At 39.6% G+C, this 13,392-nt stretch overlaps 1 protein-coding gene across 1 annotated transcript; it reads left to right on the top strand.

Annotated features, from left to right (window-relative positions):
• The first annotated feature begins 7,966 nt into the window (after positions 1–7,966).
• On the top strand, positions 7,967–13,382 carry cope (COPI coat complex subunit epsilon). Its single transcript, XM_068712828.1, has 10 exons — positions 7,967–8,088; positions 8,285–8,347; positions 8,482–8,582; positions 8,829–8,981; positions 9,399–9,452; positions 9,666–9,747; positions 10,196–10,351; positions 11,863–11,931; positions 12,607–12,681; positions 13,067–13,382. The coding sequence occupies exons 1-10, from the start codon at positions 7,987–7,989 to the stop codon at positions 13,118–13,120; spliced, it is 909 nt and encodes a 302-aa protein (XP_068568929.1). The 5' UTR covers positions 7,967–7,986; the 3' UTR covers positions 13,121–13,382.
• Positions 13,383–13,392: the final 10 nt, after the last annotated feature.

Here is a 13,392-nt window from a genome sequence, read left to right as displayed (position 1 = left end):
CAAAACAGCTTCTCCCAATTGATTTGGGGGAAGGGGAATAAGCGGGATAACAACTTCTACTGGTTGTCGTTTTCACAGTTAGTCTGTTGGCTAGGCTTTAGGGACGGCTGTCCACCACTTGGGTCCAGACTGAAATGTCTCAACATCTATTGGATGGATGGCCCTGTATTTTGATAGAGACATTGATGTTCCCCTCAGTCTCAATTATAACCACTTTAGTGAATCCTCTCTCTTCATCTACCGCCACCCACAGGTAAAAAATTAGGCCATCTTTGGTTTATACCGGCAAAATGAAAGACATTCCCATCATCCTCAGCTTTGTGCTAATTAGCAAATGTAAACATTATACCTGCTAAACATCAGCATGCTAGCATCGTCACTGTGAGCATTTTATCCTTGAGCTCAAAGTAACACTGTGCCTAAGAACAGCATCAGCGAGCAGCATGGCTGTACACTCCTCGTCATGTTTCTTGTTTATTCCTGAATCCTTTCAATGAAACAACCAAAGAAAGAAAAAGGACTCAGGTCATCATACTAAAACTACAAACTGTGATGAGGGGTCTGAAGTAGACATTTCTACTCTGTGGTCATAAGCCAAAAAGAAGTTCTTAAAGCCTTTCAAATAATAAAAAAATAAACATATCACATTAGTGTAAGAAAATGTCCCTCACAATTTCAAAGAGCCCAAGAAGACAATTACAAATGTAATGCTTGTTTTGTTCAACCCAGAGTCCCAAACCCAAAGATATGGAAAATACAATGATACTAGACAGAAGAAAGCTGAAAATCATCATATTTAAGAAGTTGTAAATGAATGTTTGACTGGAACTAGGTACAGTATTCGTCGCCTGTGTTGACTCACTTACCAATTAATGAAACCAAACAGGAAATAGCAACTAAATAGTACATATTCCACACATGCTACTTGACATGAACATTTTGTTGCCTCTTGGCTGATCCTATTTCAAGTAAAACCAACATGATGTGTCTCTGGCATTGAGCAGGATCCAGCCTCTGCATCAACCGCACATCACTTGTCAGTCAAACTAAAGCTGAGGTGTGACAGGTGAGAAAGAGCCAGAAATTGGATACACCTGTAGCTCCCGCCCACTCCAACGCATGCCACATGAGGAAGAAGAGGCCGCAGCACCTAAAATATATCACCACTCTCAATACCTGCTGCCAATCTCGACAGCTTGCTGAGTGCTGATAACAGCACAAAGAGAAAACCAATAAAGAATGTGTTTCTGCACTGTTTGGCCACCACAAGTTGCTAAAAAAAAGAAAGAAAAAGAAGCTTTTGGCAGAGATTGCAGAACTTTCCATGACACTTCATCTCACAAGTGATTGGTTGATGGCAGCAGAAAATGTCACGACTTTTCTATTCTTCAGGGATGAGTAGTCACATGGATCAGTGTGACCCTGACAGATACGACTCCATCAGCAGAGAAAATCTTCACTGCTGTAGGAAGTGGAACCGATTACAGAGAATATTTCTGTATTTGTAGGGATTAACTGCTCTCTAAACTTTCTGTACGGACATAAATCATACCACAATCATGCACCACACAACACAAACAACCCTTTAATCTGCCCTAACGTAATGTGTGTCCACGATTTACTCTGACACCAACCTTTTTTATTCCCACATGTAATGTCCGAATTCAGAGGCTAGGCTTAAAAGAATAAATCTTGGTGACACAGAGGTTCAAGACACATACCACGTAACGGAGACCTCCCAGTTTGAGTCCGGCTGATGACTTTTACCATATGTCCTTCTCCCTCTCTCCTCAACTCCTCTGTCCTGCTGTTTCCTGCTGCTGTCCACTGTTCAACAAATGCAAAAATACCATAAATAGAATATTTCCAATGCTTAAAACTATGAGTGGTGTAAACACAATGAATTTCCCGGAGCCCAGTGTGATGTTGTTAAACTGCTTGTCTAATTGGAGCAACCGTCCAAAACCAACATTTTCAGACAAAAGGAAAGCAGGAAAATCCTTACAATCTGAAAAGCTGGAACTAGTTATTGTTTGGGATGTTTGACTGAAACGATTAGATAACACATTATCAAAAGAGGCACTGCTTATTTTGTTCATTTCAGCTCTAATATAGATACTTTCTAAACACAATACAAGGGAGCATTCAACCAACACCTCTCTGAAACGGAAGCAACGGAAATCTAATCACGATAAAGGCAGTATATTTTTTCCGGGGCTGTTGAACTGACATGGAGGATGTTGTACTGTGTGTACACTCGGAGCATTTTGTATTTGCTTTGCTGCCTTTTGATAGAAGCTACAGTGAATAAAAAACAAGAAACGTGTGAAGTCGACACAACCATTACCCCATCTTTTTCTATGCCAGCTATAATAAAAGCTGCTCAAAATAACAAGAAAACTGTGGACCCCTGAGAGGAAGATTGAAGAAAAAAAACAAAAACTTTCTTCATTATGACCAAAAGCATTAGAGATGTCATTAAAATGAGTTCTTATCAGGAAATCTTGAATGGTGTTTTCTCCACAGATTCTCCCCCAGCTGTGTGAAATAATCCGTCTCCACTTTGAGAAACAATAGACAATCCTGGTAGTTATATAAGGTACATCCGTGCTTTGTGCTCAGAGAGAACAAGTAACAACCACTCAAATGAGCCGCGCTTGCTGGAACCACTCCACTGTTAGGGAATCAACAGCCGGATTTCAGGACAAGTGAACGCTGCAATTTCATCTTTCACCAACTTCTGTAGTGTTTTGTCTCGCTCTTCTCTCGAGATGTTACATAACACAACCGGTGCGGTGTGTTAACAATCAGTTATGTCAGACGCTGGTGTGTCTGCGTAATGGTCTCTCACACTCTCTCTCATCTTGTTCAGCGTCTCTGGCATGAGAGCCACAATTACATCCAAACAGATGCACATGTGCGAGCAGACCACATTCATGCTTTTGGTTTGAAGGAGTTCTTTGTGCGATGGTTGTGTGCTGTCACTTTCTCATCCTCCCACGCAGTCATCATCTGTGCAGATCTGCTTGAGAAAGTAGGCGATCAGTGCCTTTCGTTCAGACACTATGCCCCATCCTACTCTTTTGGGGGTTTTTTTTAACCGTTTTCTCAGATCTGCCAGAGCCCTCTGAAACAATTAATAATTAACACATCGGCATATAATGGATCGGGGATTAATAATTCAGCCAGCCGATTTGGACTAAAATAGACTGGAGGCTAAGAGGAAACTGCTGCTGGTGCAACAGGTTGGGGCAGAGATTTGGGGGGGAGGAGGAGAGACTGCCAGCACATTCGGTAAGAGAGACGGTGACTGCGAGCCGATGGTGTTAATTTAGGAACATCAGTCAGCGTTACGCATGTATAATAAGGCTGGGAATACAGTAGCTGCTGCGGTGCCTGAGGGCCAACACAACACTCAGACAACATTTGTTCTAGCATTAAATTCAGAAGCGGGTCATTGTTTTATGGTTACAATTGAGCTGATTTGGAATAACACATCTGTGGAAAAAAAAGAAAGGCTAATAAAGAATAAGAAAAAAAGAGCAGTCCACTATCACTTGACTTCACTTAGACTGCCATGTCCAAGTTTTAATTACATATTAGTTGTAATATCATTAGCATCTTAATAGTGTTGCACACAATGCGAGACACAATCAACATGCTAACAGGTGCTTGAGTTATGACTGATGTCTGGGCCTATGACATTTTAATTAAGGCCACCATAAGAGCAGGTGACATTATGAGTGATTTTCTTCACCTCAAGCCTCGAGAGCATCATTTGTTAACTTGGTACGTCAATGGAGTGGCAAATAGCGGAGTGCTTGGCTGTAAGAACAGCAGGAATGAAGATCAGTGAAAACAGCGGGCGACCATTATGAGAGGACTAAAGGACTGTGACTTTTAGACGACTTGAGTGGGCTCTCAAATGAGTCCGGTCTATTGGCAAATGTCGCCGTCCCTCGCTCACTCCATTTCAAACAACGGCGTGATATTTTGCAGGTCATGCGGCTCTGCTCTTTCCCAACAAGGCCAAGTGTTTCAGGTTTCCAGGGAAACTGGAGGCGGCCACCCGCGTGCTGGGCTGAACTTTGCAACCTAGTAAAAGCAGGTCAAACACCTCTCTTGTCGTGTCAGTAAGTTACCGTGGACTCCCCTCAGCAGACACAACAGTGTCTCTATAGCGTTACTGCTGCAATGTCAAGCTCTGCCTTAAATAACACTGCATGGGGAATGCTGAGGCAACGTGACTGTATTGTCCTGCTCTGAAAGACACTCGGAGGAGGGGGATCCGCACAGATACAGTTACACTGAAATATACATAGACAAGGCTCACCAGCATTCGCTTAATCCTGCTATTGACTGGCAATTATCGTCCGTCATTATTATTTCTCGTCTTTCAGAATCACAATGTGCTGAAACAATAATAAAGCTGTTGTGAAGCACAAAGCTATGATTAATGATGAAAAGCAAATACTCATTAAAACCAGTCATGGATGAAATCTAAATGAAAAGGACTTTCATTGTACTTCTATTCTACTGTATTTCACTTTCACTGTATTTTCATGCCTTCCAAGCAATGGACATCAATGTGATTATTCTAGAGCTGTTACTAACGATTGTTTTCATTATTAATTGTCATATTAATTAACTGATTAATCCATTATTAAACAAAATGTCAGAACATAGATAAAAAGGCTCACAAAAAATGCCCATCACGATTTCATAAAGCATGTTTGTTTTGCCTGACCGGCAGCCCAAAACCAACAGATATAACTGATTTAAGCCTTAAAGATGTCAGAAAATATTGCAAAACATGTGTTTTCTAAGAGCCAAAGGAGACAGCTTTACATTTCCAATAATCTAATAAACAGTCAAAAAAATAAAGATATGCAAAGTACAATGATATAAAACGGAGAAACTGCAGCAAATCCTTACACCCGAGAAGCTGAAACAAGGAACTGGTTAGCATCTTTGATTGACATTAATTAATAGATAATCAAAATGTTTGCCGATTAATTTACTGTCAATCTACTAATAGATTGATCACTTATTCATGACAGTTCTAGGTTATTCGGTCTGTACATTTACATCTATTGGCTGATATAAGTAAGTATACGGAAGAGGTAGAAATAAAGTGCTGCAGTTATTCTGTGAGAAGGACTTTGGCCCTGCTTCAGCTCAATGGTTGTCAGTTAATGCTACAAACAACTAAGACACAAAAGGACGCGTCGGCAACTAAAAAAAGAGAGCAGGTTATTTCAGCACCGATACAGCTAATGCAAGGAGAAAGGACACTCCAAGTCCTGATCCAAGGCCATAATTCATTTGACATGTCTGTTGAGGCCGTGCATGATAATGTGTACTGCTACTTGCCAGAGCTCCGGCTGCACAGTGGAGCTATTCATCCACCCTCAGACCTTGTTCTGGAGCTAAGCTTTACAACGTAAACACAGCAATGTGTTACAAAACATATCAGTGTTTGCAAAACGTATGTCTTCAACCTTTTTCAGTCTTGGGTCTGGCTATGCAGTGGATTCCACTGCAACTACAAGGAGGCTTATTTGGTCTTCACACCAGCAGGGATGAAAGCAATATCTGTATCCTGGTAAATTGTATACACTCACCATAAATGTCACAAGATTCTTGGAAAATATTGTCTCAGGTGGCCACATTCTACACATATGTATGCAAACCAAAGCATGTTTTTTTTTAAGTTTCTTATGACATTCAGCAAACATTTTGGATTTTATTGGTGCAAGATATCCAATTTTCCATTTGGGTTCACATGACACCAAATATGGTTAGCAATTCAGTGTTTTTCATTTCCTATCAATAAAACTGATTAGTAATCTTCATCGTCATCCACATGAAGGCCTAAAACTCTAAAAGTCTTCTAATAATATGCAGTTGCTGGTAACTAGCATTGTGTTTATATCTATTGCCTTACTAACAAATCTCTAAAATGACCAATGCAAAATTATCAATCAATCAATCAATCAATCAATCCCATAATAGGTTGAAGCCGTTTTTTGTTGTTGCTATTTTAATAATCAAAATGCTACATTTGAATCACGTCATGGCTGATAAGCTTGACCGTTACTTCCGCTAACTTCGTGGTGAAATTACAGCCTGTCAACGGAAGACAAGTGAGCTAGCAAACAAAACGGAGTCTCATTATGCATATTAGTCCGGTGACCGTGAAAAAGCTGCCTCTACGCCGACAACAGTAAACATTTTAACGGCCTAATAACTGACCACAGGCCGCTGACGACAACAGGTTAGACGTTATTGTTTGTTCACGAGATGTTCCATTAAAAAACGGCACGACCGTTGAGATGCCAGCGACATGAACTCACCTCAGTGGGACACGGGAGTGGTCAGCCAACAATATGACAAGTTAATTCTCAACTAAATATCTCAAGTCTTCATCCTGGCAGCGCAGGGAAAAGTTGCTTCACAGCATGTTTTTGTTTGTTTCAATAAAGACACACGTCCTTCCACTCGCAGCTCCTAACCGTGTATCAGGCACAAATGTGTAAATTATTGAAAGAGCGTTTTCTTCTCTCTCGGCTGCTGTGAGATCGGTTACGAGAGTTAGTTGTAACCCGAGTCCTCCTCCTCGTAAAAAAAAAAGAAAAAGTTTCAAACTTGAGGGGGATTTGGAAATCAACAGATTGATGTTGGCTTGGGCCAATGAAGGAGCATCAAGGGGAGGGAGGACCAGCCCAATCAGGCCCGAAGAAAGGCCCATTTACAGCCAGAACATACTCCGCCCCCATTAGGGTTTCCAGTAATTACCCTGGTCCAGTCCGCGCTCCCAAGGCTGAACAGTTCCCAGAGGAAGTGGTGTTAAGGGAACAATGAGCAGGAACTGTGGGGAGCAGTCGTTTCTGTCATGGACTACATGATATACTGCCGTGTTAAGTTTTACTTTAACGAGGGGAACTTTTTTTATTTGAATCACAATTTTCTTTACAAAATTGTACACTTTCAGAGTTTCATAACATTTAATTAACAATGAGAACACACACCACAGAGAAATATTTTGTCAGCGGATGTTTTTAAGGAGACAGGAAGTTTGTCATCTGTGTAATAAGGAAACAGGAATTCCCGAGGTCAAAATAGCCTTCTTGCATTGCTATATTAACGCTGAGGTAATCTTAAATAATTGATATCACTGCGAGTTTAAGGCCTATATTGCCAGAAGCCTCGGGTCATACCTTGGTGCTATTAAAGCGTTATTTATAAAACCCCATAAACAAAGCCTATCAATATTTATATCTTGTACTGAAGGTTTAAGTATTGTGTTGCTGCAAATATCCGTCATAATAAAACACAAGTCACCTGCAGTGGTGAAATTGATCTGATGCGCCCTCTCGTGGTATAATATGATTAGTAGGGGAAGACTCATGGGTAGGGGTATGACATCTAAGTATAAGTATAAGTACATAAGTATATCAAAATCAGTCTGCCTTTATGAAAAATATAGTTTCTGGTATTTTCGAATACGTAAACAACGTGAAAAAATGTTTTTACACCATTACTATTTATATAAGATTAGAAATAAAATCAGAAAATAATGAGAGAATGCTCATTACAATTTCTGATGTCTTCAGATTGCTTGTTTTGTCAGTCGAAAATTAAAAATTACCCATTTCATTACAACATAATGGGGGAAAAAAATTTCTTTCCGGAAAAGTAAGCGTGATTAATCAATATCAAGTGTTGTAGATTAATTCTCTGTCGATCAGTTATAGTTTGTATCCATAAAGATAATGCCTTTTTAGGGAAAAACAACATGCAGATTATATTTGATCTACCTACCTATTATTAATTTACCCCATAGAAGATACCTTACTGTATGTCAGTACCAGGTATCTGTACCATTCACCTGTGGTTGTGTCGAACTACACTACCCACAATTCTCAGTGAAAAGCAGGAAGATGACGTATTTTCGCTACGTGTCAGGAAGTTCTGTAGTCAAACATGGCGGCGCAGCAGAACGATGTTGACGAACTCTTCGATGTTAAAAATGCCTATTATATTGGCAGTTATCAACAGTGTATCAATGAGGCTCAGAAGGTGAAGGTGAGTATCTAACACGGCATCAGTTGAACGTTTTAAAGTAAACAATTTACTCTGTTATTCAACGTTGACGTTACATCTCTGCCTTACTGCGTTTTCTAGCGTCAATGCTCAACATGTTAGCGAATATTTCTCTATAAAATAGTGAATATTCCTCTATAAAATACTGCCTTTTGTCTTTTATTATTATTATTTAAAGCCCTCAACACCAGAAAAGGAGACTGAAAGAGACATGTTCTTGTACAGAGCATACATTGCGCAGGTAAACCTTTTTCTCAACAGTCACTTGTTCATGTAACGTTAGAAAAAGCTCTTGTACTTAATATTCATACATGTCACTCACTGTTACATACGTATATTAGTAAACGCTCACCCTGACCTGTTGTGTTGTTGCAGAGGAAGTATGCTGTTGTCCTGGATGATATCAAGGGAAACTCTCCAGCAGAGCTTCAGGCTGTCAAGATGCTGGCTGAGTATCTGTCCAGTGAAAGCAAAAGGTAAGAGCTTTGCATTTGACTCTTGGGTCAACGTGGAAGGGGCATGAATTATAGAATATAATATATCCCCAAAATACTCAGTATATCACCCAGCAATAGTCCTTACAAGTTTAAATCCAACTGTGTGTGGAGATTACACACCATCTTCTACTTTATTGCCTGGTTGTGATTAAATGATTCTTTAATTTAAAGTCCTTATTGTCTAAAACAATTTCCCTGCTGCTCTTTTATTTGTTTCTCACGCAGGGATGCTATTGTTGATGATCTAGACAAGAAGATGGTGAAGAGCATGGATGCTGCCAACACCACCTTCCTCCTCATGGCAGCCTCCATCTACTACCATGAGATGAACACGGATGCTGCTCTTAGGACTCTGCACCAAGGAGAAAGCCTCGAGTGGTGAGAAGTGATCGAGGTTTTACTTTTTTTAAAAGTCTCAGAAAGATTTTGCTCAAGTTACAAACTGGATTCAGGTCAACAAAGAAAATGCAATCTTTTACCACTTCTATTGGAACTAAGATAAAGATGACAGAACTTGTTTCATCCTTTCACCTTTCTTTGAAATGTCATCAATTTGAACATAAGTATAAGAATTACTAAAAGGATAAACTTCTACTGCTTCATACTCTCAACGAGATAGACGTGTTCAGAAAAAACATATTGTATGAAAGGCGTCTGTAGACACAACTTGGTTTTGGCTTCCACATCTGCTCCACGAGATTCTCTGATGGGTCACTGGGGGTATACGGTTACTTCAATATTAAAAACAACAGCCTGAAACTGACCAAACTGACCTGAACATTTGTCTTTCTTCAGCATGGCCATGACCATTCAGGTGTTGCTGAGTCTGGATCGTGTTGACCTGGCAAGGTATGGCAAAACGCATATACAGTGGATGATTTCCATTAAATTGTTACATTAGATTTATTTTAAAAACATCTAGGTGCTTTTTTTTTTTGGTGTTCAGTAATGTCATTTGACAGTAAGTCTACACTGAACTAACTTTGCATACACATAAGTATACTGTCTCTTGAAATGGGACGTGTTCCTCTAATCATGACGTAAAATCCTTCTCATTTACAGGAAAGAGCTGAAGAAGATGCAGGAGCAGGATGAGGATGCTACTCTCACCCAGCTGGCCACAGCCTGGGTTAATATTGCTGTGGTGAGGAGACATCACCAATACACATATTTGATTCATAAGTAAACGTTCTATCATGAATAATTTCTAAACCCCACATATATAATAGAGTGAACGGCATGTGTCTGCATATATACTAAGTTAATTAAATTACTATTCATCCCATTATCTGCATCATAGTTGTATTGTTATTGACTGAAGCTGCAATCAGGTTTGAAATGATCACCAGGCAGAGCAGTTTTTAGCAGTTCTCGATGCAGTATAGATCTAAACTTAAAGTATGGCAGGTCTAAGAAGGACTGTGTTCAATTTAATTTGTCCTTATTGCATATTATGCCTTCCAACTCTTCAGGAGCATTGAGTACCACAACACCATTAAAAACAAAAACAAATCAGCAGGGATTATTGGCTTTGGTCACTGCTGAACATTTCTTCTTGCCTACATTTTATCACATTTTTTGTGCCGTTCTAGGGTGGAGAGAAGCTTCAGGATGCCTACTACATTTTCCAGGAGATGTCGGACAAGTACTCCTCTACACTGCTGCTCCTCAACGGACAGGCCGCCTGTTACATGGCTCAGAACAAGTGGGAGGAGGCTGAGGGAGTGCTGCAGGAGGCACTGGACAAGGTTAGTAGTTAGTTCTTTGTTTTTGTCCCTGTTGTTATGTCTCTTTATCACACATTATCTGACACACATTGTTGTACATACATGCAGAGTTTGGCTTGTCTCTTAGGCTTGTATTAGATTCATATCCTTCATAATTAAAACCTTAATGGATGCCTGCTAAATGGGAGTTGTGCAGGAGGCACTTTGTAAAATGCATCGAGGGTTAAACCCTGTATGATTATTACAGACCTATTACAAGATGCATTTTAAAAAACAATGAACCAACAAGGATGTCACATCTTTAGGAGATTGACAAATGCTATGCAGATGATGTTTCTCACTGTTTCACCAAATGTTTACATGATGATCAAGCACAATCTGAACAAGCTCATCACAACTGTCGCAACTTGAAAATAACGATATTCAATATGAAACTTAACTTAAAAAATACTATTAATTTTGTGGGTGCTTCAGGTCTGTGTCATGTTAAATATAGTCTTTAGAAATGTTAGTCAAAGGAGTCTTCAGGACCAACAGTAGTGTCATCCAGTCAGTGTAGAAGAATGAATCAAGTATTCTATTGTAAAGTTAATGTTCTTCAAAAAGCCTGCTTCATTCAAGACATTTTAGTGAAACCAAACGATTTGTTTTATAGAAACACAGCAGTGTACCAGTTTGTCACAAAACATTTTAAACTCAGTAATGAGGCTATTATTTTTAGTACAATTTAGTCTCAGAAATAAGGTCAAATATTTCCTGTTCTGTGGAGGCTTCCCTCACACAGTGCGATTTGAACATTGTGCACTGTCCACGCTGGAACAGCAGATGGCGCCACACACTCTTTTCTAGTCTACAGTTATTGTATGTTATCCTTAACAAGATATGGTCTGACTAGTACACACTGTTTTTCCACAAGACACAACAAAATATTCACTTTAAAGTTCTAAAAGCTCAGCTTTAATGTTGACTATTAAGAAGCGGACCTCAGTCTGACTCTGAGATGGTGTTCTGTTATGACTTGAAACTTAAAATCAATTGTTTAGATAAACTGAAGTAAGGCTTTTCACGAATGTCCAGCTTTTCTGAGCTTCCTTTTTCCTTTTATCTCTTCCGTTTTTACTGGTTAAACTATTAGAAAGATGTGGTTATCCTGTGATCTGATCTGTCACTAAACACACAGAACATAACATACAGTAAGAGTATTATGTGGCTTTGCATGAATGTTAATGCTCATGTTCTGCAAAACCAGACAAATTGTTTCATGGTGATAAGTGGAATAAATAAAAATATAAACAGAAGTTAGTGTTTCAGGAGCATAATTCCATTCGAGGCAATTTACTGAAACACTTGTTGTGATATAGGAGATTAAAGTCATATCATTCATTTATTCATCTCAGTAAGTGACAAGAAACTTGCTAAATAGACGGTGAATTTCTCTTCCAATGTCTTGCCTCCACTGTTGTGTTTCTATTGCGGTCCCGTCTGCTTTATGAGGAATGACTTTCTGTCTTTCTCTCTTCCTCCTTTTTTAGGACAGCAGCCACCCTGAGACGTTGATCAACCTCATAGTGCTGACTCAGCACCTGGGCAAAGCTCCCGAGGTGAGACTTTGAACCGAAAAGCTGTTAACAATGGCGACGCTTTAACAGTCTTCAGTTTAGCATTTCACAAACTCGTCCTCAGTCAGAGAGGACTTGTGATATCTTTGTCCAATAGCGCTGCACTTGGAGAGCAAGATGCTCTTCTCAGCAATTTTGTGTGTGTTTGCTTTGATTGAAGCAGGAAAAAGCATTCAACCGAGCGGCTTCCTGATTGCATTTGTCCTCTATCATGAAAAGTGTCATCTAAGCATTTCCACTGGTTTAGTGCTGTGTGAGTACTACACTTTGGAACTCAGAGTTCATGAGATAACTTGATTATCTTTCCTTGGTTTGATGAACTTGATAGCAATGCAATAGAATGCTGATAATTGACAAAACCTTCACTGAAACGTTTTCAACTGTGATAACCAGTGATAAGCACATCTCACTCAAGGTTAACTGGAGGTATGTGGAAAAGTTCTGCAAATAAGCCTCAAACCCACAACTGTCATAAGATTTTGAGTGAACTGAGCCTCTTCCACTTCAAACTAGTGAGAAGACCACAGACAGCAACCCTAAAAAACAGGGTTTGTTGTTGACAAGCCTGACAAACATTTACTTTGTTTCACTGTTTTAAAGTCTGTCTTAAAGTCTACTTTCTAACTTTTGCATCATCTGTTTTACATTTGCCCTCAGGTAACTAATCGATACCTCTCTCAGCTGAAAGATGCACACAAAGCCCACCCATTCCTCAAAGACTACTTAGCCAAGGTAACTTGGTCTTTCTTATTCAATGCTTTTCATTCTGAGGCAGGCTGCTGACCTGTGTCCGGGGCTATATAGGTTCACAAGATCCATCCTCAATTGTCGACAAGCTTTCATAACCTTTACTCTGTTTTAATTTAATTGCCGGGCTTGTTTGTTTTTCAATGTTGTGCAGCATGTGTCCTTGGAGCACCGTCAATGAGAGCATTAAACTCTGAACCTTTCGCCTTTTGTCACACACACCGTGTTGTAATTACACAAGGCTGCAGATGTACATAAACATGCTTAAACTGGGTTATACCATTGCCAAAGAAACCGTGTGAAGCACAGCTGGTCAGATGTTTTTTCTTCTGGTGTTTTAACTGTTTCCGTGCTCTTTGCTTCCCTGCAGGAGAATGAGTTTGACCGACTAGTGCTGCAGTACGCTCCCATCGCAACAGCATAGGCCATCAGCTTTCACTGAGACACCCCAACAACGGACTTCAGTACAACACCAGGAAGTTCTCTTTCTAAGTTGCATACCTGCATTTGTTTTGATAAAAAAAGGCAAATTTAAACATTGGCTGTTATTTAAACCAGACCAGAAGTCATCATTTCCCCTGTGTGTAGATGAAACATGTACATCCTTTATTAATTTGAATTTCTCTTATGGAAATCTGTTTTAATGTAAGCATTCCTCAGAAATGATAATAAATGTGTAATTCCTGTGTTGAGTTT

Source organism: Cebidichthys violaceus, unplaced genomic scaffold (assembly GCF_023349555.1).
Source record: "Cebidichthys violaceus isolate CVI_PGR_0920_01 unplaced genomic scaffold, fCebVio1.0.p SCAF_175, whole genome shotgun sequence".
Taxonomy (NCBI): domain Eukaryota; kingdom Metazoa; phylum Chordata; class Actinopteri; order Perciformes; family Stichaeidae; genus Cebidichthys; species Cebidichthys violaceus.
This window is presented reverse-complemented; position numbering and strand designations above follow the sequence as displayed.

Bases quoted from the DNA above. Each gene is read 5' to 3' on its own strand.
- cope (XM_068712828.1), top strand. From the start codon at position 7,987: ATGGCGGCGCAGCAGAACGATGTTGACGAACTCTTCGATGTTAAAAAT. The intron at 9,453-9,665 runs GTATGGCAAAAC...TCTCATTTACAG, and splicing joins GATCGTGTTGACCTGGCAAG to GAAAGAGCTGAAGAAGATGC. The intron at 10,352-11,862 runs GTTAGTAGTTAG...CTCCTTTTTTAG, and splicing joins TGCAGGAGGCACTGGACAAG to GACAGCAGCCACCCTGAGAC.